General features: G+C 45.4%; 1 protein-coding gene across 2 annotated transcripts in view; it reads left to right on the forward strand.

Moving 5' to 3' along the window:
* The window catches only part of FAM171A1 (family with sequence similarity 171 member A1), a 128,961-nt gene that overhangs the window by 87,301 nt on the left and 16,213 nt on the right, over positions 1-25,447 (forward strand). The window contains exons 4-5 of one of the 2 annotated variants that reach the window (XM_061181566.1): positions 7,449-7,607; positions 12,444-12,620. In XM_061181566.1, the coding sequence (XP_061037549.1) occupies positions 7,449-7,607; positions 12,444-12,620 (336 nt within the window). The remainder of the gene's footprint in view (positions 1-7,448; positions 7,608-12,443; positions 12,621-25,447) is intronic. The other variant, XM_061181568.1, reaches the window with a different exon arrangement.

Consider the following 25,447-nt stretch of genomic DNA (forward strand, 5'->3'; position numbering starts at 1 on the left):
CAAAATGTTAATAGTGCTGAGAATGAGGGATGGTGACCTAGTCAGAATTGAGATAGACCGTTACTAGGACCCAGTGAGTTGCCCGGAATAACTCATCTTTACGTTTAATCCTATAAGCATTCCCAGAACGTGGTGCCATGGGTTTCACAGAACACCTGCTCTTCAGGAGCTGCCGTCTAAATGGGGAGAGGCGATGGGAAATTATTGCTGATCCTGCACCTGGTAGGTACCAGGAGGCAACGTGAGACATCGTATCAATGCATGTGTGTTCTGACCTAACGTCCTAGCAGCCATATCACGAGACAGGCGTGGGCCACGCCCATTTTAAAGATAAAGAACCCAAACCCCAAAGTCACTCAGCTCAAAGGTGGTGGAGGAAAGATAGAAACAGAGCGATATATACACTGACACTCCTGCCCATGTCCTCTTCTCATGGCGCCTCTGGTTAGGGAGATGCTCAAATACACAAATACACATAATACCAGGCGCAGGAAGATCGGTTCTGTAAGAGAGATACGAGTAGAGTTTAGAGCTTGGGGTGGGATCCAGAAAGGCCACACAGGAGAGGTGGCATTTGAGGTGCACCTTGGATGACGGGTATGATCTGCAAATGGAGACGATGCGGAGAAGCTCCAGATGCGGGGAAGAACATGAGCTCGTGCGCAGAAGCAGAGCTGCGTGGGCCACAGGGTGAGGGCCATGGGCAATAATAGCAGAGCATCTGTTCTGACGTGGGCAGATGTGCTAGGAAGGGACGCAGAGGTCGGAATTCAAAGAATTCATTTCCGCCTCTTGCAAACAGAATGACTGTGGGCCTCTCTGGGCCTCAGTTTCCTGCCCCATAAAGAGAGGAGAGAGCTCCTTCTTCACGGGATTGTTGTAGTTTTTTTTTTTTTTTCAATTTTTATTGGAGTATAGTTGATTTACAATGTTGTGTTAGTTTCAGGTGTACAGTAAAGTGAATCAGTCATATATATATATATATATATATATATATATATATATATATATATATATATATACACTCTTTTTTAGATTCTTTTTCCATATAGGCCCTTACAGAGTATTGAGTAGAGTTCCCTGTGCTATACAGTAGGTCCTTATTAGTTATCTATTTTATATACAGTAGTGTGTGTATGTCAATCCCAATCTCCCAATTTATCCCTCCCCCCTTATCCCCTAATAACCATAAGTTTGTTTTCTACATCTGTGACTCTGTTTCTGTTTTGTAAACAAGTTCATTTGCACCCTTTTTTAGATTCCACACATGAGCGGTATCATAGGATATTTGTCTTCCTTTGTCTGACTTACTTCACTCAGTATGACAGTCTCTGGGTCCATCCCTGTCACTGCAAATGGCAGCATTATTTTGCTCTTTTTTTATGGCTGAGTAATATTCCATTGTGTACATGTACCACACCTTCTTTATCCTGCTGTAGATTATTAAGTGAAATAATGTGTACGTAAGAACTTTGTAAATTCTAAAGTGCTGAACTGCACCTCTCATGAGAGAACTGGAGCAGCAGTTCGGGTCTGTGTTGATGTATGATTGCTGCCGCTGTTGTTAATTTGGGAGGCAGTGGATCCATTGAAGGTTTCTGGGTGGGGAAAGGTAATGAGAGTGAAACTGGAGAACCATCAGTAGATGAGGCGGGAAAGGGGTGAGGGGAAGTCAGGAGACTTTTGCGATAGTTGAGGGGTCACGTCACAGGTTAGTGTAGGGTGGAGGCAGGACGGAAGGAAAAGAAGATGCTAGAAACGTCGATAAGGGAAGATTGGGCCGTCCTGGCACTTGAGCGACTGTGCAGGAGAGTAGAAAGGGAAAGTGACGGTGACAGCCTGGAGTCAAACACAGGTGTTGGGGGGAGCAGGGCTTTGTTAAGTTGCAGAGAAGGTAGTGATGACTTTAGTGCCTGACGGGCATCCAAGCCGAGGTGCAGAGGACGCGGAGGGAATGCAGGCGTGGAGTCCCCGGCAGGACCGGAAGGTAACTGGTGAGGCTCCAGCAGGGAGGAGAGTCAGGCAAGTCAGGAGAGAGTCAGGACCAGCAGAGGCGACTGTGGTGAACCTTCGGGAGCTGTCTCATCCGAAGTAGGAGGAGAAAAAAGCACTCGTAGAGGAAAAAGCCGGCGACTCTGGGGAGAGCCGAGTGCAGGACCGTGACCCCCGCGCGGGGGCGGGGAACAGAGCTCATCATTGTGGGCAGCTGGAGGCAAGAAGGCGAGCGAGGGTCACGGGTTTGCAGATTATACAGTTGTCAGGTGACATTTCCAAGGGCGGCGTGTGTGGGGGGTGAAAGCCACGTCCCTGGGCGTTGGGGGGAAAGAGAGGAGGCTTATGGGGATAACAGCGAAAGTCGTGTCTTGCTGTTGTTTTTCTAGCTGAGGAAGAAAGGAGTATACGTGTTGGTTGGGGAGGAAAAGCTTATGGAGAGAGATTTCTGATGAAGGCAAGAATAGTGGATCGAGTCACGTCTTGCAATAAAACAAGCAAAAGTTAGGAAACTTGGGTTGACCTTGGGGGAGGGCAGGGGCAGAAGAGGCAGCAGAGAAGAGGGAAAAAAGATTTTAAAGGGCAGACGGAGGGGGCTTCCCTGGCGGCGCAGCGGTTAAGAATCTGCCTTCCAACGCAGGGGACACGGGTTCGAGCCCTGGTCCGGGAAGATCCCACATGGCCACGGAGCAACTAAGCCCATGCGCCACAGCTACTGAGCCTGCGCTCTAGAGCCCGTGAGCCACAACTACTGAGCCCGCGCACCTAGAACCTGAGCTCCGCAACAAGAGAAGCCACCGCAATGAGAAGCCCGCCCCGGTGTTTTCAGTAGAGTTGGGTCTGAGCATTTGGGGGATGACACAGCTGCTGTGGGGAGTGTGGAGGAGAGGCATCCACAGAAGAGGGACAGACCTGTCCGCCTCCATCCTCCCCTCCTCACCCAGTCAGGTCCCTACTGAAATGTGTGGGAACTCAGCAGCTTTAATCCATAAACTTAGGCTTAAGAGCATAACCACCCCCCAACCCGACACGTACCCACTTTAGATCGTATTTACGCTGCGGCTCAGAATACTTCGACCCTTACACTCCTCAGACGTTTCTCAGGGCATTTCTTCAGGCAGAGCCCGTGCTCCTGTGTTTAATCCTCCACAGGCATCAGGGCATGCCGGTCACAGTGTGTGTCAAAGCAGCTGGACCAGCCACACCCTCTTCGAGTAAACCTGCCCCAGCATCGCCCCTCTGTGCCCCCCACTCCTCCAGAAGTGGGGGACAGACACGGTGTCTGGTCAGGGAGCGAGTTCTTCTGCACAGAAAAGGGAAGGGGGGCAGCAGGGGAAGAGGAGCGGGGAGAGGTGCGTCTCCCACTGAAACGCACGGCGTGCCAGGGAGAGACAGAGGCAGAGACATGCACACAGAGACAAAAAGGCAGAGAGAGAAGCACGCACAGGGGCAGAGAGAAATAGACACACACACAGAGACAGACAGACACCGAACTGCAATGATATGTGATATCACTTATATGTGGAATCTAAAAAAATAATACAAATGAATCTACTTACAAAACGGAAATAGACTCACAGACATAGGAAACAAACTCATGGTTACCAAAGGGGAAGGAGCAGGGGAGGGGGCAAGGGATAAATTAGGAGTTTGGGATTAACAGATACATGCTACTATATGTAAAATAGATAAGCAGCAAGGACCTACTGTATAACACAGGGAATAATATTCAATATATTGTAATAACCTATAATGGGAAATAATCTGAAAAAATATACATATAACTGAATGACTTTGCTCTTCACCTGAAACTAACACAATATTGTAAATCAATTATACTTCAACTAAAAAAAATGAGGAACTGGGACTTCCCTGGTGGTCCAGTGGTTAAGAATCCATCTTGCAACACAGGGGACTCCAGTTCGATCCCTGGTCGGGGAACTAAGATCCCTCATGCCATGGGGTAACTAAGCCTGCACGCCACAACTACTGAGGCTGCATGCCTCAACTACTGAGGCTGCATGCCTCAACTAGAGAGCCCACATGCTCCAGAGCCCACGTGCCGCAACTACTGAGCCTGCACAGGCTTTAGAGAGAAGGCTGCGCGCTGCAACGAAAGATCCCATGTGCCGCAACTAAGGCCCGACGCAGCCAATAAATAAATAAATAAATAAATAAATAAATAAGAAGAACTAAAACCTAACATCTCTCAATAGAGTAAAAAACATTAAAAAAAAATGAGGAACCAATGACAAAAGTAGCCACCTATTTAAAATCTCACTCAATCTGAAAGGGATACATTTTAAATTGAATTTAAGGAGGACTTCTTTAAACTTCAATTTATTAAAATTTTAAATCAGAAAAAAGAAAAAAAGAATGGGAATGAGACGCCCAGTGGCCCGAGAGCTGGGAACAGCCTTGGTGGTGTTGTCCGGGTCCCAGGCTGGTCCCTGTAAGGCCTGGCTGGGCTGGTTTCCTAGGGTTCAGCAGGACTCCCCTTCATCTTTCAACAACGTCCCCTTTTCCTTGGTCCAGGCTGAGTGGGTTCTGTTCCTTTCAGCCAAAAGGGCTTTCACGGTGACTTCAACCTGCCCATCTCACGGGGCCCGGAGGGGCACACAGGACCCACGGTGTTCTGGGGTAACCCGCCTGGCCCCTGCTTTCTGCCTTGACCCTTGTGAGGACAAACCCCTCTTTGCGCTATCACACTGCAGACATGCCCTTCTGTCCTTCCTAGTAGCGAGTTCCCCATTTCCCAGTGCATGAAACCCAGGCAGCAGCAGCATTGTTTAGGCTGAAGAACAGTGGAGAAGAGGAAACATTGCAGGACATTCACTAGCATTGAAAGAAAATGATAACAGGAGCAGAGAATGTTGTCACGTGGTTGGGGGTGAGGAGATGGACGAGAAAGGGTTCGCTTTGACCTTCCGTCTCTGAGGGCAGCTTGGAGAAGAAGGAAAGAGGCAGACAGCATGTGCGGGAAGCGGGCTGGGGGAAAAGGGATCGAGTGAGGCACGATGCTCCGGGCCGGCATGGAGAACGCCCCACCCCCTGGGAGCATGAGGCATCCGAGCCCTGCGCAGACCGAGGAGGTGACAGCAGGAAGACATTGCTGTCATGTGAGATCAGAGGACAAGGAGAGCAGACTCACAAGAGCTGAAAGTGAAAAGATTCAGCCACGTGGATGCCAGTGCATCACCATAGCTTTGTTTTAGAGACCAAGAAAGGGCATCGATGGTCTAGAACAGGACCGATGTCCGTGTCCACTTAGCTTCATTGGAGGCGACCGGATCAGATAGGACTGTTGAGAGTTTGGGCACCTGGCTCCCATGGGATCTAAAGCTGGGCCAATGTTTACGGAGAACCAGTCATGTGAGAAATGCAATCAGTGATTTTCAGGTGCCATCATGACCACCTTGGTCATACATGGTCAAGGCAGCCCACCCCGTAAGTCTGTGTTGGTGGTGAGTCCATTTTGTGGGCTCACCTGTCAGAAGAGACTTGGATTAGTTGATCCTTGGAGCTCCAGAACTCCATTATTTTAGAACACTGCTTTTTTGTTTTTTGGTTTTTTTTTGCAGTTTGCAAGATCTTAGTGCCCTGACCAAGGATTGAACCCGGGCCCTCGGCAGTGAAAGCACAGAGTCCAAACCACTGGACTTTCAGAGAATTCCCCTAGAACACTTCTTGATAGGCTTATTCCTCCCTTAAAAGTTTCTTTTTAAAAAAAAAAAAATTATTTATTTATTAATATTTTCGGTTGCACCGGGTCTTAGTTACAGCAGGCAGGCTCCTTAGTTGTGGCTCAAGGGCTCCTGAGTTGCGGCACACAGGCTCCCCAGTTGCGACATGCAGACTCCTAGTTGCGGCATGCATGTGGGATCTAGTTCCCTGGCCAGGGATCGAACCCGGGCCCCCTGCATTGGGAGCGCAGAGTCTTAACCACTGTGCCACTAGGGAAGTCCCCTTTAAAAGCTTCTGATCCAGGGTGAAGAGGAACCTTGGTGTAGACATAAAGACCATGAACTCTGGGCAGGGCTGTTGTGTCAGGACATCCGTGGGTGGGGAAGAGGAAGCCCCCAGCCGACCACAGGGAAACGTGGTCTCCCTCAAGCCTGGGGTGGGATATATGATGACCAGAACATCAGTGCAGACCACAACGTTTGAGGAACCACTTTATTTATTTATTTTTTAATTAATTGTTTTTGGCTGCGTTGGGTCTTTGTTGCTGCGTGCGGGCTTTCTCTAGTTGCGGCGAGTGGGGGCTACTCTTCGTTGCAGTGTGCCGGCTTCTCACTGCGGTGGCTTCTCTTGTTGCGGAGCACGGGCTCTAGGCGCATGGGCTTCAGTAGTTGTGGCACGCGGGCTCAGCAGTTGTGGCTCGCAGGCTCTAGAGCACAGGCTCAGTAGTTGTGGCGCACGGACTTAATTGCTCCATGGCATGTGGGATCTTCCCGGACCAGGGCTCGAACCCGTGTCCCTTGCATTGGCAGGCAGATTCTTAACCACTGCACCACCAGGGAAGTCCAAGGAACCACTTTATTTTAACCCAGAGAGATGTGTACTTCCATCGGGAAATGCTCCAACTCCCATCTCTATTCATTTTTGTCTTCACGATGTTTTTGCTGGGTATGTGCAAACTGATATAGCACGTCTGCATCTTGTGACCCTCACTACAGCAATAGATAAAAACGGGTTCAGGTTTTACAGTCAAAATAAGATCTGGAGCTAAGTCAAACTGCGGATGCTGTCACAGGGTAACTGTGTCACAGGGTCACCGGCTCAACCCATCCTGCACAGAGTTGAGTTTGCTGAAAAGAGCAGTTCTCACATCCTTTCAAGAGGCTCATCATAGAATCTGTAACATGATCCGTCGCAAGTCAGATGCACCCACCGGAGTAGATGGAATGCCAAAAGGCCGCTTCTGCCGAAGGGCGAGGACTCATTACTGTGGGTTCTTATTTGCAATTCTCGTCCAGCTGCTGTCTGTTGCCCTGCTCTGCTTCAGCTTCGTCTGTGCACTTAGACCACATTTTACCAGGAAGACTAAGGATGTGTCTGTAACAGTGTCAGAGGGTCTCTCCTGCCTTGTTTGTATCAAGAGATTAATTGTCATCTACTCATTTCACTTACGTGGACTTTTTCCCAAAACGCTACCCCTACCCATAGGCAAAGGCTGGGCGGTGAAAAGACCGCTCACAAATAGAGCTTTTTGTGAAAAACCTAAATAACATCCTGTGTCAAAGCAAACGTGACAATGGGCTATTATTTCTCTCCCCATAATAACATGCTGTCACATCTTTGTGCCCCGAGTGAATGGGCGATGTGAGGGGATGTAGGGCGGAGTGGGGACGGGGAAGCCACGCTGAAACCTTAGAGGAGCTTTTCCGGGGTTTGCATTTTCTGGAAACAGAAACCGCCCCTCCGAGAGGTAACTCCAGGGTTCATTTCCGCAGGTGCCCGGCCTCAGCCTCGCGTGCATTTCCAGAGGAGAGCTCTGCGGCTGCCCGAGAACACCAGCTACAGTGACCTGACAGCCTTTCTCACGGCCGCCGGCTCCCCCTCCGAGGTGGACGGCTTTCCTTATTTGCGGGGATTAGATGGAAACGGAACAGGTAACTCGAGGCTCGTTTCTTTCCAGCCGGGGAGTCTGCGTTTGCATCTTTGTATGTGTTTGTATCTTTATAAGTGGGAGAACCCCACCCGAGGTGCAGAAGGGCAGATCTGTCGTCTGCAAGTTCAAGGGCACTGAGAGTGTCATTTGAGGACTTCAGCCTGTGCCCCTTACATGAGCTTGTCTCCCTGAGCCTCTCTCTTGGTACCAGTTGCCTGAGCTCTCCGTTGGCCAACGAAGTATATTTAATTCCCAGAAGTTCTTTTAATTGAATTTTTTTAAGTGTCAGATCGGAGTTAGAGGTTTTCTGTCCCCCTGTTCTCAGCCTCGCCCCACTTGCCCCTGGAACGTATGTTTGGTAGAGCAGCCTGCCCAGCTATGCGGAGATGCACTGCCCCCCGCCCCGGGCACGTGTCACAGCTGGGAGGGGCGGGGGTGGCCCTGGGCCTGATTCCCAGAGGAGCACACCATGCCCCCGCCTACCAGTACAGGGAGCACTTGGGGGCAGGGAGCCTCTGGGCTCCACCGGCTGAGTCCATCCAGCCTTTTCTCACGACCTCCCTTTCTCTGAGTTTGCCCTCTCTTTGCCTTCCCCTCTGCGAAGAGTGGTGAGGCTTCATACTTGACTTTGAAACATCTCCTGGAAGGCCTCTAAGTCTGCGTGGTCCTTCTCACCCTAGGCCGGCAGGACACACACTGCTCAAAGATCACAGAAACTAAAAGCCACCAGCCAGAAAATAGGTAATCGTTCCTTACCGGTGAAAGACCGCCCTTACCTCCGTTCCCGGCCGACAGAGCTCGGTGCTGACGTGGTCCCCGGTCCTCCTTTTGGTGAATGGATGGTGGCCGAGTCTCAAGCCCGGAATCATTTTCCTGTCTCCCCCTCTTCTTTTCCCCAACACTTTACACGAGTCACAACATAAACTTGAAAACCAAAGGCTGTTCTGGGTTAAATCCCGCTAGGTGTGTACGTTACTGCGTTTCCCAGGGACGCTTTGATTGAATTTCACTTAATCGTCCAGTGCTTTACAGAAACTGATCATTCTGCAAAAGCTTTTTATACCTGCCACATCTGATCCGTTTTGGAGAATGTTAATAAATGTCTGGTTATAGATCAAGCTCACGTGGTGATTTGTTACCTGCTTTTCTTCCCTCTGCGATACCCGTTTTGAGAAACGTTTCTTCTTCCTTGAATTTTTGCGTGATGATGATGCAATGAATATGTCAGTCACTGACCACCAGAAAAGTTGCATGGTGGTCATCTTTCTTTTTTTTTTAACTATTTTTTTTTAATTAATTAATTTTGGCTGTGTTGGGTCTTCATTTCTGTGCGAGGGCTTTCTCTAGTTGCGGCAAGCGGGGGCCACTCTTCATTGCGGTGCGTGGGCCTCTCACTATCGCGGCCTTTCTTGTTGTGGAGCACAGGCTCCAGACGCGCAGGCTCAGTAGTTGTGGCTCACGGGCCTAGTTGCTCCGCGGCCTGTGGGATCTTCCCAGACCAGGGCTCGAACCCGTGTCCCCTACATTGGCAGGCAGATTCTCAACCACTGCGCCACCAGGGAAGCCCCACATGGTGGTCATCTTAAGTGAATATTATTGGGAAGAAAAAAGTTGACTTTTCATTTAAATGGACAGGCCTGGGAGGAAAGTAGTGTTTTGGGGAACAGGATAATCCGAGGCCATCATGAAACCTCCATCCAGCCTCCATCATAAAACCCCGAGTTGGAGGAACAACCTCGTTCCTTGGAGCTCATTCAGTTCTTTTCTGTGCCCCAATTCCAAGAGCTCTTGAATAAATTATGAAATCCGAGACGACGGTAAGGTAGAGAAGACATAGGACTATTGATTTTAGAGGAGTTTGTTTTATTTTAAAATCACTCTCTTATTTCAGAGAGAAGAGAGAAGGTCTTTGGAAGGTTATATTCAATTTGTTTTCCACTGAAATAACTGGCCAAGTTGACCTAGGAAGACTCAGACCTCCTGCCAAGGAAAGGCAGCATGGTGTCTGCCTAGCACCCCAGCAGCCCATCAACTAGGGATTCTCTTCTGCCCCACGTTGGCCTCCCGTTTCATAAACCTCATCTAACAGATTTCAGCTTAGTGTGAGAGCCCGGACCACACAAACCCGTGTGAGGTGACAGGTTATCACTAGAATTCAGCAAAATACACAGAGGCCATAAATGCGGTTGGAAAGAGGCTGGTTTCCCTGCCGTGTCTTAAGGGGGGTTGTTTATTTCCCCCCCTTGGAGGGATCCAGAGTTGTAGACAGAGAAACGCAGCCACGTGGAGATTTCAGTCCCTCCCTCACTTGCTCGTTCCCGTGCATCCTCACGCTGTCCCCTGTGGTTGCCAAGAAAGCGCAGACCTGTTCCGTGACGCTCCCGAGGGGTTTTCAAGAAATTACTTCTGCTAGTAGATCCAAGAAAACAGAGGAGTCAGTAGTATGACTAATGTCCAAAGCCAAACAGAACTGGAGATGCTATCCGAGCAAAACCCCTCCTGTTCTAAGTGATGAATTGGTGACCTCCTAGCTTGGTCCAGGGTTGCTGCTTTTGCCTGACAGACACCTGTCTTTCTGCGGACATGATGGGAGTCAGGTAACATCAAGATGAACAGGAAGGAGAGACTCCTTATATAGAGAACTCAGTGCTGTGTTGCCTTCTAATAACGAGGGCTGGAAGGGAAACAGCCTTCAAAGTATGTCCAGAATAAAGAAAGTGGGAGGGTAGACTGTCATGTGGAAGGCACGGAGTGGAAGCACTGAGAGAGGAGAGAGGCCTCAGGAGAGCAGGTATACCTGCCTGTGATGTCTTCTAAGAGAGAACATTTTAAAGAACATTAAAGCACATGCACCTATAGGGCATGTTGCTTTAAAAGAATATGCCCCTTTCCGCAGTGCTGTTCTTACTTCTGAATGTTTATAGTCGAGTTCGTTCTTTTCTGCAGCCTCACAGGAAAGCATCTAGTCCAACCTTCTTAGTTTTGCAGATAAGAAAAACGGACCCCGGAGCAGGGAAGTAACCCGCCAGAGGCCACATAAGTAGTCGGTGGCGGATCTGGTACTGGGACCCTGGCTTCCTGGACCAGGGATGTGCAAGATTATAGGAAGGAAGTCTCGAAAGGGGATGAGGGGGGACAATGGGGATGCCATTTCTGGGAATCAAGAGGCAGTGTTAAGTGGGACGAAAGGATGATGAGTCTGGGGTACCTTTCTGCTCTACCTGCTGCTTCCCCGGGCAGACTTCCTGCCTCGGGTTTGATGAAAGAAGCAGTGCTTCCTGATTGAAAACATTATCTTTAAATTGTTTATGTAAAGTCTAGTAAGTTTCTTAATCTCGCTTTGTTTTAAGTCCTGTCTCACTTAGAGAGTCTAACAGAGCCTAGAGAGGTACATTGGAGACCTGGCTTTGCTTCTGTGTTGCCTTCAGGCAATGGACACATTTAGGTCCTCCATGCACAAGATAGTTTGACCAGAAAGATGGTAAATTCTGGGTTTTGGTTTTTCTTCACCCTAAAATGAAATGGCCAGGATAAAAAGATTTCAGAACTTGAATCTATGCTTCCAGCGTGGACCTTTTGATGAAATCCTCATTTCCATGCCTTTCCCTTCACTGGAAAACAGAGCTGGGTATGAATCATAAAAGATAGTGCTAACATTAGCCATATAGAGATTGCTCTACAAAGGGTTTAGCTCTCACTGGTTGTTCAAACTCTAAAATTCACCAGATTTGTTTTAAATGTTTAAATTTAGTCCTCATTGGAGGTTTGCATTAGCTTGGGTAGTTAGTTGATAGGTAGGTAAGTATATAAGTAGCTTACTAAGAAATCCTATAAATGGTGTTCTAATGTAGCTTAAATTTTTCTATCAGTGTATTTTCATCGTGTTCAAGGGAAGATTTTAAATTATGACTGAATACATTTTGTATGATATATTATATTTCACTGGAGAAAAATTCTTCTCAAATGGACCGCTTAACTGTATAAATATAATATTGCTCTCATAAGCATTCCCCAGTTTATCTGTAGACAGTCATTAAAGGATTGGCTTGGATAAAAGGCCTCTAATGCAAAATAATTGGTATATTAAATTCCTTTTAAACAGATCAAAATAACAATGGCAACCAAAATAACTCATAAATATTTCAAGTCCAAGTTTTCAGTAGTGTACTTTCAGTAGCAGTAAGTTAATATTTTGAAGTACGCCTTGAAGAAATTCACTCCTTTTTTGTTTTCAGCAGTCTCTGATTTAAATCATTTGGTTCCATTATGGTGACCTGCCGAGTAATTAACATGTGTGCAGTGCTCACTTTGTATAGAAGATGATTTCAAGGATTTCCACACACACCTCTTCTCCCATTATAGACAATCCCTTCTCTTTTGAGGCCCTTGTTTTTGGGGGGAGGGGCGCGGCATGTGGGATCTTAGTTCCCCGACCAGGGATCGAACCCGCGCCTCCTGCATTGGGAGTTCAGAGTCTTAACCACTGGACCACCAGGGAAGTCCCTTGAGGCCCTTTTTGAAAGCACAGCACAGTGGTTAGAATCTGCAAACCCAAGCTTGGATCAGGTTTGCAGATTCAAACTAGCCTATATCCGAAGACCAGCTCTCATCACTACCGTCTCTGAGCCTCAGTTTGTTTATGTGTAAGATGGGAATTTTATCTACCTTAGAGTGTCGTGGTGAGGATTATGTGTGTAAGATGCTGAATAGAGTCCCTGGCTTATAGGAGGCCCACTCCTCAGTAGATGGTAGCTATGATATTTCTCTGTGAACAGTTTCTGCAGCCCCATGTTAAGTCCTGTGTGTGCATGTGATGAAGAATGTCTCTTGCTTCCAGGAAACGGCACCAGGTACGACCTGACCCCCGTCACAGCCGTCAGCGTCCACTTGCTCAGCAATGATGGAACGCCGGTGCTGGTGGATGGCCCCATTTATGTCACCGTGCCCCTGGCCACACAGAGCAGTCTGAGGCACAATGCCTATGTCACAGCGTGGCGGTTTGACCAGAAGCTAGGTAAGCAAGCTCCCGTGCCAGCGATCGGCTAACAGATAACTTCATTACTGTTTGATTTCCCTTTTAAGAAGCCTGTGCAAGTTCCTTTTCCTTGAAATTATTGAATGCCTTTGCTCATAGTCATTGCATGGTTTCTAGTGGGTAAGTCTTACACGCTCTTTGGAGTTGGGTTTTTTTTCACATTTAAGCTAATTTGCTTGAAGAGAATCTTTAAAGGTTATTAGAACTAAATTGGCTCTCCTAACCTTTATCCTTTTAGTCTTTAGATGGTCACATGATCTCTCTTGGTCCTGTGTTCTGAAAAAAGAAAAAAACATTACCAATATTGTACACAAAAAAAAGAAAATAAAAATTACCCATGATCCCACATGTAGAGAAACCCACTAACAGTATTTTGGATTACAGGCAGACCTCGTTCTGTTGCACTTTGCTTTATTGCACTTCGCAGATACTGCATTTTATACGAATTGAACATTTGTGGCAACCCTGTGTTGTCAGATGATGGTGAGCATTTTTTAGCAATAAAGTATTTTTTAGTTAAAATATGTACATTGGTTTTTTAGGCATAATGCTATTGCATACTTAATTGACTACAGTATAGTGTAACATAATTTTTAATGCACTGGGAAACGAAAAATTCACGTGACTTGCTTTATTGCGATGTTTGATATATCGCAACAGGTCTGGAACCGAACCCACAGTATCTCCAAAGTGAGCCTGTATTTCCTTCCAGCCATTGCGCTATGGGTGTATGTATTAGTTATCTTTTGCTGCGTAACAGATGGCCCTAAAACCCGTAGCTTTCAACAACAGTGAACATCTGTTGTCTCACAGTTTTGGAGGGTGAGGAACCCGGGCACAGCCTAGCTGGGTGGCTCCGGGTCAGGGTTTCTAGAAAGTTGCAGTCAGACTGTCAACCAGCTCGTCTCAGGGTTCAACAGGGGCTGCACGCACGCTTTCAGGCCCCAACTCCTCACTGGCTGATGCCCAGAGGCTTCAGTGCCTTGCCACGTGGGCATCCCGACAGGGCCACTCGCAGCGTGACAGCTTGCTTCCAATAGAGCAAGTGACCCAAGAGAAATTTACAAATAAACAAAAAGTACAAAAGCACACGTGGGCAAAATGGAAGTCACCATCTTTTATCACCTAAGGTCAAAGTGGCCTCCGCTCCCTTCTTTCCATATGCTGGTGGTCGCAGAGCCAGATGCTGGTACAGTATGGGGTGGACCACACAGGTGTGTGAACACCAGGAGTGGGGGGTCATTGGGCCCCCTTAGAGACTGTGTCCCAAAAATAAACATTTAACAGAAAGGGGATTATACGCTATGTACTGTTTTATAACTTGCCTTTAAAAACCATTTGTATGTCATGAACATCTTTCCCTAGCATTATTATTCCATAGCAACTGTTACTCTGCAATGTCAACATTAAGATTGCATGGTATTCCCTTATATGTTTATGTCATAATTCAGTTGCTCAATCCCGTAAGTTAGAAAAAAATTACTCTTCTTACCAACGCTGTGATAAATATCTTTGTAGCAAAATCTTTATACATGGCCATGATTGTTTCCTTAGGATAAAATTTTAGAAGAAGTGGAATTGCTGACTTCAAAAAGTACAAAATTCTAAAGCTTTTAATACATATTTCCAAATTTTCCTCCAGGAGGTTTTACAGTTGACATTCGTAGTAAGAATGTGGGAAGAAGTACGTGCTTGTGTTTCGGGTTTGGACAGCACATTGGTCCCTATACCCTGTTGGTTCTGAATCCCGTGAAAGTCAAACTTGAAAAGACCGGTTTTCAAATAACCCCATTCAGAGTTTTAAACTGTTAGACCACGCATAAAAATTCTTGGGGGATTTTTGGTATCAAATGTATTTTCAAAGACACCTAATTCCTTGAGTAGTCAAATTCTAGTTCTAGGAATTTCTATTTGGAAATAAATGCTTGTTGGGCTTTCTGGAGTTTGGGGGGAGTTGAGGTTTGTTTTGTTTTGTTTTCCAGTTACTAACAGACCGCATAATTATTTGTGTGGCATTCATTGGCTTTACCAGATGCACCGAGCTTGATGTTGTTAGAAGGATCGTGCTGCCGCGTGGACATGTGGCACTGGGTCACGTGGGCACTTTGTCATTGGCGTGTGTTCTCCACGGCTTGGTGACTTCTAGAGGCACACGGTTCTGATCAGGATGTAAGGAGCCCTGGGCTCCCGGGAGAAAGGGACTTGAGGGAACCCCTGGGGAAGACGGGAATTCTGAAGGGAGGAAAGGACGTGGATAACAAAGCAGGGAAAGAAAGTAGGAAGGAGAGGGGAAAGCTTGCATTTGGCCTCCTGAAACCCTGGATCTGCCACTTGGAAAACTCTAAGGCCTACCTTGGGCGAATCACCTGTCCTGTTTCCTCACTTGTACAAGACGCACATTGATCGAGGCTCTCCGTCCCTTGTCCAGTCTTCCGCTCGCCGTCGTCCATCCAGGTTGGGCCCCAAAATGCCGGGGCAGTGCTCTGAAGTAGAGCGTGTGGTTAAGAGCAGCAACACTGAGGCACAATGGATGGGAATTCCAGCTCTGCTGGCCACCAGCTGTGTGGCCCTGGCCAAGTTGCTTAACTTCTCTGTGCCATAGTTTGCTCAACTGTGAGATGGGGATAATAATAGTATCAATACCTAGTGCTGTTATGAAGAGTGTTAGAGTTCTCCAGAGAAACAGAACCAGTAGGATGTGTGTGTGTGTGTGTGTGTGTGAGAGAGAGAGAAAGAGAGATTTATTTTACAGTATTGGCTTATGCACTTGAAGAGGCTGGCAAGTTCACAATCTGCAGTGGCCCAGCAGACTGGAGACCCAGAGAAGAGTTGATGTTGCACTTTGAATCCAAAGGGCCATGTGCTGGCAGAATTTCCTCTTCCTTGGGGGAGGTCAGCCTTTTCTTGAGGCCTTCAACTGATTAGATGAGGCCCACCTGCAGGAGGTATAATCTGCTTTACTCAGTCTACTGATTTAATTGTTAATCTCATCTTAAAAATACCTTCACAGCCACCTCCAGGTGTGTTTGATCAAACATCTGGGTGCTGTGATCTAGCCAAGTTGACACATCAAATTAAGCACCCCAAGGAATAAATGAGTTAATATTTGTAAGAAGCTCAGTTCAGTGCCTGGTACATGGTACACCCAAAGAGTTTATTCAGTGAACAAAGGTCTCCCGTCCTCTGCAGAAGGGTTTCTCGAACTGTGACCTCTAAACCACTTTCCCAGATTCCCGTTAGCCCAGATCTCTTGAAGGACTGTCCTGCATGTGCTGCTTCCACTTCTCGACCCACTGCAGTCCCGCTTCTACCTTCCGCTCTCCTGAAACCACAGTCATGAAGTTAAGCAGCAGCTGCCTGATCATGGAATCAGGTGACCTCCTCATCCCCTTGGACATCTCTGCAGCATCGGAGGGTTTCCTTTCTCTAGAAAGGAACGCCCGCCTCCCTCGGCTCTGTGACTCAGTGTCCCCGGGGTCCTCGTCTCCTGTCATATGGGCTCTGCCCCACGCCCAGCTCCTGACTTCCTTTACATGCAGTCGCTGGGGCATCCACCTGCTTCTCACACTTCCACAGCCACCCCGTGCAACCAAGTCTGCTCTCTGATCTGTGTTCCTGACTGTCTATTAGACCTCCATCTCTGGATGTCCTACAGGAAACTCAGATTCACATGCTTGAAACGGACCCACTGACTCGCTTCACTTCAACCCCTACCCCTGTTCATTTCTGTGTTTCCTCTCTTGGTTAAGGGTACCATCTACCAGACCATCCAAGTAGAAACCCCCGAGTTATCCCCCATTTACTCTTTTGCTTCACCTCCCTGCCCCACCGGCAGCCACGTCTGGTCCCTTGAAAGGTCATGTTGATGTCAAATCAGCGTTTCTCCAACCTACCTTCTCCTCTCCTTCTCTGGTTACCTCTGTCTGGGTGCAGACTCTTCCCTCTTTTCTGGCCAATTCCTGCAGCCGTCTGCCTGTCTTCCTCTCTCCTTCCCTCCACCGGGACTTCTGGGTTGCTACTTGGGTTGTCTTTCAGAAGCACAGGCCCCTTTCCCACATGAGAACATCTCAGAGGTACTCATCGTGAGGCTGTCCACGCTCGTTGGCACGGCACACAGATCTCTGCAGAGCTGGTCCCTGCCTAGCTCTCCAGCTCACTCCCAGCCTCTGTCCCCTGCACACACCCTCCATCACTCCCACACCAAACTGTTTGCCGTTCCCTGGATGTGCCTGGGTCTCCCTCATTACTTGTCACATTGCGTGAGCAGGATCTCTCCTCTGAGATCCCTTTCTCCATGCGCTGAAGTGTAATTTGGTTTCTCTCAAGCATGTTGTCCATTCAGCAGTGGCACTAGAAGTCTGTGAGGACACGGCCTTGCAGCGTCTCAGTTATTCTCTGTGTCCTCACTGAGTCTTCCTCATCTTTGAATCATCATGATCACAGACAGTCCCTGGCACTTGCTAGGTATCTAAGCAAAATGTTTGCTAAATGATTGAATCAGATGGGGAGCTTTTAGGTATTTTAAGATTCAAGGGAGTTTAAGATATTACAATGTAACACTGGTACTTAGAGAATAGACATTTGGACACAGTGGGGGAAGGGAGGGTGGAACGAACTGGGAGAGGAGGATTGACATATATACACTACCATGCGTTAAGATAGATAGCCAGTGGGAACATGTTATAAAACATAGGAAGCTCAGCTCCGTGCTCTGTGATGACCTAGATGGGTGGAATGGGGGGAGGGGGTGGGAGGGAGGTCCAAGAGGGAGGGGATAGATGTATACGCATAGCTGATTCACTTCATTGTACAGCGGAAACTAACACAACATTGTAAAGCAATTATACTCCAATAAAAAAAAAAGATGACTCTATACACAGAATTTACCTTTACATATCTGTGTATATATATATGTTTAATTAAAGAACGGTGCTTTGAGCGCCTGTCTAGAGAGAGAGCAGTTATATTGGATTTTCTCCATCCTAGAGCTTCCACCCCTGCTGCTATGATTCTACTCCTTCCTGCCTCTTCATTTTTGAATGTATATAGTTGAATATAGATAAATAAGCCTGGGATATAAAAGGTTGTATTCCTAATACAGTGATGCTTTCACTAGAGAGTCATACACAGATGTGTCATAACAATATGGCACAGGTCTAGAGAAGCAGCATCCTTGCTCTCATTGGTTTATTTTGTATACAGCTCACAAACAAAAGTTTATATAAAAAAAATTTTTTTTGATATCTATGGCAGACTGAATAATGCCCCCCCCTGAATATCTCCACATCCTAATCCCTGGACCCTGTGAATATGACCTTATATGGTAGAGGGACTTTGCAGATGTGATTCAGTTATGAATCTTGAGATGGGGAAATTCTCCCGGATTATCCTCGTGGGCCCATTGTAATCACAATGGTCCATATAAGCGGGATGCAGGAGGAATCAGAATCAGAGGAGATGGCAATGTAATGATGGAAGCAGAAATTGGAGGGATGCACTTTGAAAATGGAGGAAGGGGCCACAAGCGAAGGAACAGAGGCAGCCGTGAGAAGCTGAAAAAGGGGCAGAAATGGATTCTTCATTCAGAGTCTCCAGAAAGAACCAGCCCTACTGATACCCTGACTTTAGCCCAGTGAAACTGATTTCAGACTTCTGACCTCTAGAGCAATAATGGAATAAATTTGTGTTGTTTTAAGCCCCTAAGTTTGTGGTAATTTATTACAGGAGCAAAAGGAAATTAATACACTATAGAAGTCAATGAAAACAAAGAAATGTGCATTGTTATAAAGCCTCTGAAATACAAGTTATCCAATTCTCTACTTCCTCTTTGGAAATAATCCCCATGGCATTATTCCTTTTGTCCTTGAGAATCTCCATTGTGTCGTTGATCTCTTCCCACTTAAATGGTCTTTTTAACTTAGCATCTACAGTGAAAAATGTAACTGCCAAATTCTTGGCTCTAACAGATTGTATGTGTGCAGAGAAAAGCCAACATTTGGATAGTCATTCAAAAATGATCAAATGAATTAAAATATGTTTTCTGAAAACTTTAAGATTGGATGGACATTTCAAAGAAACCATATGTTCTTTAACTCACTAAACTCAGTAGAAGCCTACATATTTCATAAGGGGTTTTCTATTATGTGTAATCAGTAATATCATTATTTAGGTAGAAATTAAATTATTGTAGTTAAATGAAAAGTTCCAAGAGTGTATTATAAGATCAGAAAGAAAAACAGGAACACACCTTAAGCACATAGCACTATTTACTAATTATCTGCTATTTATGATTAAGTCAAATATGATAATCACTTCTAACCAGTTTAACACTTTAATTATCTACTTTTGAGGTATATCAAAGTAATTGCAATTTCAAAGTGTTTAACAGCCAGAAATAGAAATTCGTGAATCCATTAAGAATTTTTCGTCTAATTAAGTATTGCCAAGCTATGGCCTGAAAGCTAAGAATGGTTTTTACATTTTTATTTATTTATTTTATATATTTTTATTGATTGATTGATTTATGGCTGCATTGGGTCTTCGTTGCTGTGCGCGGGCTTCCTTTAGTTGCGTGAGCGGGAGCTACTCTTCGTTGCGGTGTGCGGGCTTCTCATTGTGGTGGCTTCTCTTGTTGTGGAGCATGGGCTCTAGGCATGCGGGCTTCAGTAGTTGTGGCACGCGGGCTCAGTATTTGTGGCTTGCGGGCTCTAGAGCGCAGGCTCAGTAGTTGTGGTGCACGGGCTTAGTTGGTCCACGGCATGTGGGATCTTCCTGGACCAGGGATCGAACCCGTGTCCCCTGCGTTGGCAGGCAGATTCTTAACCACTGCAACACCAGGGAAGTCCGGTTTTTGCATTTTTAAATGTTTGAAGAAAGAATCAAAAGAAGAAGAGTATCTCAAGACACATGAAAATTAGATGAAAAGTAAGCATCCCTGAATAAAGTTTTATTGGGTGCTGTGGACTGAATGTTTGTATTCCACCCCCACAAAATTTGCATGTTGACATCCTAACCCCCAAAGCGATAGTATTTGGAGGTGGGGCCTTTGGAGTTGATGAGGTGATGAGGGTGGAGCTCTCTTGAATGGGATTAGTGCCCTTATAACAGGGGCCCCAGAGAACTTTCTCCCGCCTTCCACATGTGAGGACACAGCAAGAAGGCGTCATCCATGAATCAATGATGCAGACTCTGTCTGGACACTGAATCAACCGGCACCTTGATCTTGGACTTCCCATCCTCCAGAACTGTGACAAATGAATTTCTGTTGCTCGTAAGCCACCCAGTTTATTTTATTACAGCAGCCCAAATGGAATAAAACATGGGAACCCAACCGTGCCTGTTTGTTCATTTGTGGTCTGTGAGCGTTTTTCCTACACCAGCAGAGTTGAATAGTTGCAACAGAGAGTGTATGTTCTCGCAAACTGAAAAATATTTGCTACCTGGACTATTACAGAAAAAGTTTGTGACCCTCTGATCTAAGATGCATTCAACAGGGAAGCTCTTACCACTTAGTATTAAAATGCAAGTATATTCTCCATCTGCAGGGCCGCACAGCGTGCCTGATTCAGTCACAGTCTCTACGTCCTGTTATCCAGGCAGCCTTCCAGCATTTGGCCCCGAGTGACAGCTGATGCTCAGTGATAACACCTTGGTTATAGGGCACGATTTCAAACTCTTAAAGAAAAGTGAAATTCTTTTTAAGTTCCATGGGACTTCTATTTGAAAAATAAATCCACATTTTAATGCTGACTCAAATACTTTCATTCCTGACTGCTGGATAACTGAAAGTTTACTCATGAGAGAAATATAGAGGTACTCCCTTTCTTTTTGCTTTTTAGATTTCACATATCTGTGATATCATATGGTATTTGTCTTTCTCTGTTTGGCTTTCTTCACTTAGTGTGATAGTCTCTAGGTCCATCCATGTTGCTGCAAATGGCGTTATTTCATTCTTTTTTATGGCTGAGTAATAGTCCATTGTGTGTGTATATATGTATGTATGTGTGTATATATGTATGTATGTATATATATACACACACGCATATATGTGTATATATATATACATACATGTATGTGTGTGTGTATATATATATATATATACACACACACTACATCTTCTTTCTCCATCCCTCTGTTGATGGACATTTAGGTTGTTTCCATGTCTTGGCTATTGTGAACAGTGCTGCAATGAACATAGGGTGCATGTATCTTTCTGAATTACGGTTTTCTCAGGGTATACGCCCAGGAGTGGGATTGCTGGATCATATGGCAACTCTATCTATTTTTAGTTTTTTGAGGACCCTCCATACTGTTCTCCATAGTGGCTGTATCAATTTACATTCCCACCAGCAGTGCAGGAGGGTTCCCTTTTCTCCACACCCTCTCTAGCACCATTAGAGTGGATCAGTATTTGGTGCTATCATTTATCACAGTTTTCTTTTTCTTTCTTTTTAATGGCCACAGTTGTCTTTTTTTTGCAGGGTGGGGGGAACAGGCAAATAATTTCCCATTATAATAATTAGCATCTCTATATTTTAACCCACGTGTTCATCCGAGGGTGACCTAATAGATTAACAGTCTCCTAGAACATAAGTGAAGTTGGATTTTGTTTCGTGTGTTACAACGGTATGAATTGGCTGATTATGGTATGCACTCTCAGAAAAATATTTTTTTAAGAAGCCTGACTTGCACATATTAGAATCGAAACTTTTGCCGCATTTACAGGCAATGCTGATTTTGCTGAAGCTACCGTGTTAAAATGCCACTTGATTTATGGTGCAAGGGAGGCCTCTATTTAGTGAATGTAAGTCTTTTCCCTTGAGGAATTACCAGATTTCTTTAACCTAGATCTTCTAAAGGTGCTGTCTCTTTTGAAAAGTTGTACAGTGCCAGTGCCTGGGGCCTGGGTGTCCAGGCGTGTCTGAGGGGATGGGATAAAGTGACCTTATCGGTCATGTTCAGGGGCCAGTTCGACCTTTGAAAGAAGCAGCTTTCCTCCCCTAGTCTGGCAGATGCAGTTTTGTGGGTCATGGTGAATGCATCTTAGCTGAGGCTTTCTGGACAGTAAGAGGTGGTGTGTCAGCTCAGCTTCACAGGCATTTACTCTCTTTAGCCTGTAACTGGGACAGCAGATGGCTGTCCCATGTCCTGGGTGGTGCCCTGGGGAATGGTCACTTATGAATAAGCAAACCAGGTCAGTGGTTTGAATTGAAAGTGACTGACTGACCTTGAGTGGCAGAGAAATCACGATTTAAGATCCTCTATGCAGTAAGTTTCTGCTGTTTCACAATAAGTTATGTGGCTTGAAGACTCTCATTCTAATGAGGTGACAGAAATAAGAGCAGATTCCAAGTGAAGCTACATTGCAGGATCCAGTTTTAACTGCCTTCCCAGAACGCAGCCTGCAGATGGTGTGCGTTGCTATAGAAATGGTGGTTACTGAACCAGCTTCTTATCACGTATGGCGCACACGTATCAGGCCCTCAGCAATACCCGCTCATAATTGGCCTGTAGTGGATTCATCTCTGCGTAGATGGTGAGCATTACGGCTGATGCTGTGCTCACTGAACTAGTCCTTTTAGGTAAGTCATGGCCAGCCTGCCCTTGAAGGTGGAGCTTGATTTAAAATACAGATCTAAGATTTTCTTCCATTTCATTGTTTTTCGGGGGGAGAAAGGGATGGGAGTTCTTAAAGCACTAAGTTCTGTTTGTCACTTTAAGAAAATGAAAATAGTATTACTGGTGTGTCTTTTTCTCTATATATCATGAGCCATGCATCTTACATAGGAGGTGACATATTGCCATGCAGAGGTGTAGTGATTGAATTACAAGAATGAACTGTAGTGCGTGCATCGGGTGGGCAAAAGTTAGAACAAAAGAAGGGGGTTCGTGTTTCTAGCAGTTGAGTATGTATTTACATGTGTGATGTTAATTTTAGAACCATGTGTATCATCTTTATAATTTTTTTTTCAAAAAGAACAGACTCAATATTTAATGGAATCAAACAAAGAAGGAAGCAGACTTACCTGTCAAAGCATAATGTCAGTATATCCTTAAGAAAGATGATCTGAAATGGGTCTTCTGAGGATGAAGGTGATTTGTTAGAAACAAAGAAAGAATTCTCAGGAAGAGTCTCTATGTTCCCAGATGTTAAAATTGCCCATAAAAGTGAATTGGGCTTCCCTTAGATATATAGGAGTGGAGAAAAAGATAATGTACCTGCAAAGAAAGCTGACTGAAGTGATGTAACAAATCAACAAGAACCCTGAAGGTAGGACTTAATTTGGATAAACGATACCAGTCCAGCAAAAACTTTGGCCACAGATCTTGACTGCCAGGTGGCCAACAAACTGTGATCTGTTTTTCAGACACAGATTGGTGTCTTTTGACCACTCCGGACCATCAGCATCACAGTTGGGATATTCCACTCCTGCTGACCAAGTGGAACGGAGTCCGGCCACGGAACATGTGGGCTGTCCGTGGGGAGACCGAATGCAGAATGATCTCAGAACATGGACATTTGTTTTCTGATGTTGCCTAGCAACTCAAAAAACAACTGTCGTAATATCAGTCCATTCCTAAAAATTGTTAAGCCTTTTGTGTTTGTAGCCATACGCCCCAACAGCAACAAAAAAGAGAATTTTTAGAAAACAACACCATCACATTAGGTATATTGTAGCCATGGTTCAGGGCCACTTTTGTTTTGAAACCCTATTCTTAGAGACTTAATTTTTCTAAACGGTCCTTTTATATAGAATGAGAACTTCCCATGCTTGAGTTGAACAGAAACAGTTTTTGGAAAGCTTAACAAATGATGGTAGCCCGCTTTGTGGCCTTAGAGTGTATAGATCCATATGTTCATCCTAAAAGAAAACGTCTCATGTTATAGTCAGCCCTTAATTATCACTTACATAATATTCACTTTGCGGATTATCTGTGGCAAGTGTGTATCCTCCAGTGACTTTCCCATCACCTAGAAGCCTCAGAGCTGCCTTGCTTTGCTACCACGTGGCCTGGATTTTAAGCACTGCATCTAACATGCTTGTTCTAAGATCAGCCTGGGTGAAAAATAACTAGGAAGGCAAAGCTGCCATCATTTATTTTAAAACCAAATATTTTATAAATGTCTTCTGTTTTCAGTGATCTCCACTGGAATGGGTAATTAAAAGGTAAAATTATTTTTGATTTTAATATTGCACTGGTTGTACAGGATTTGGCAGGAGTGTATAGAACACAGGCAGCCTGTAGCCCAGCAACTGAGACAGCTTGGACATGAACAATGGCTCCTCTGGATCTTGAGCAAGTCCTTTAGCCTCTCAGGGCCTCAGTTTTCTCATCTATAAAATGGGCATAATAATAGCTATCATCCCCATCTCATAGAACTGTCGAGAATGGAGAGCCCTTACAACAGTGCCTGGCACTGGGTAAAGTGCTCTATAAATGTTAGCCATTATTATAATCATCATTGCCCTTATTCAGCCCATATGTAGTTTGTGCATTTTGGGTAAAGCGTGATATAAGGAAGACAGACAAGTACAGTAAAGTCTTAGTGTCTTTAAATTGAATTTCCAGTCTCAGCCAAGGCTGCTTTGTAGCTGGTATGCCTGGACCTCCAGTCTAATTGGTTGGTACTCTTGTTCTACTAGTTGTCCCATATTTTGAATGTCATTGCTGTCTCCCTATTTCTAAATGACTCAAAGTTCAGAATAGGTGTTGCCTTTTAATTTGACTTGAGATAATGTACATAAAGCACCTAGTGCATTGCCAGGCATGTATTAAGTTCTTAATATCGTGGTTCTTTCTACCCCTTCTCTTGAATCACCCCTTTAAAATTATTTGCATGAACACACATGCACATGCATACACAGAACAAACACATCGAACCAACCCAGCCCACATAGAATGTGCTGCGTTAGAGGTTTCTGCAGAAGCGTGCTTGCTGGCTCTCATTATGACCCGTAGTGGAGTTGTACACGGCAGCCCCGCCATTTCACATGGTGGGCAGTTTGAAATACGCCTATATTGAAGGGGAAGAAAAATAGGACCGTTTGGGGAAAGCATTTTTTTGTCTACTCATTCTCAGCTGAGCTTATTCATTAGCAAAACAGGTATGACCATAAACCAACATTTTTCATCACTATGCTCAAAGCAACCCTAGAGGTTGGGGGACTACATTCTTTCTTAATCAGAAAGAAGCCGAAATTCAGCACAGGGAAGTACCTGGCACACATGTACAGTATGCCATGTATGGGATACTGGGAATGGAGAAGGGGAGATGCAAAACATGATTTCCTTCAGACTTCGAATCCTCTTCCTGTTCTAGAATCTCCGATTTTGGTGCATTCCTGCTTCTATGCCAAGACTTAATGTGGCTTAATAGAATGATGGAGTGGATCTGGGGATACAAAACAATCCATTCCCAGACGCTTTGTTTGGCCCATACAGTTGATTTAGGGGCATTTATTTGTTTGTTGTGTTTTAATTTACTGTCAACATTTAAATATTGAAAGATTTCCTGAGGAATTCTGTTCTTGGCTTCTCTTTTTTAAAAATTGAACAATTCATTCATTACAGCAGATAGATAGTGAACATCTTTGTGCCAGATTTTACTCTGTCCTAGGCTCTTGGGATAAAGCAATGACAAAACAAGTCAGGGAAGGTCCCTGTAATTATGAAGTCTTTATTCTAAACGGAGGAGACAGACAATGCACCAGTTTATTACTTCATTGGCATGAGTGCTGTAAGACAGGTAAGCAGGGTGATGTCAGGGAGAATGACTGGCTGGTCACAGCCTATGGAGGAGTGAT

This window comes from Eubalaena glacialis, chromosome 2, assembly GCF_028564815.1.
Source record: "Eubalaena glacialis isolate mEubGla1 chromosome 2, mEubGla1.1.hap2.+ XY, whole genome shotgun sequence".
NCBI classification, from domain to species: domain Eukaryota; kingdom Metazoa; phylum Chordata; class Mammalia; order Artiodactyla; family Balaenidae; genus Eubalaena; species Eubalaena glacialis.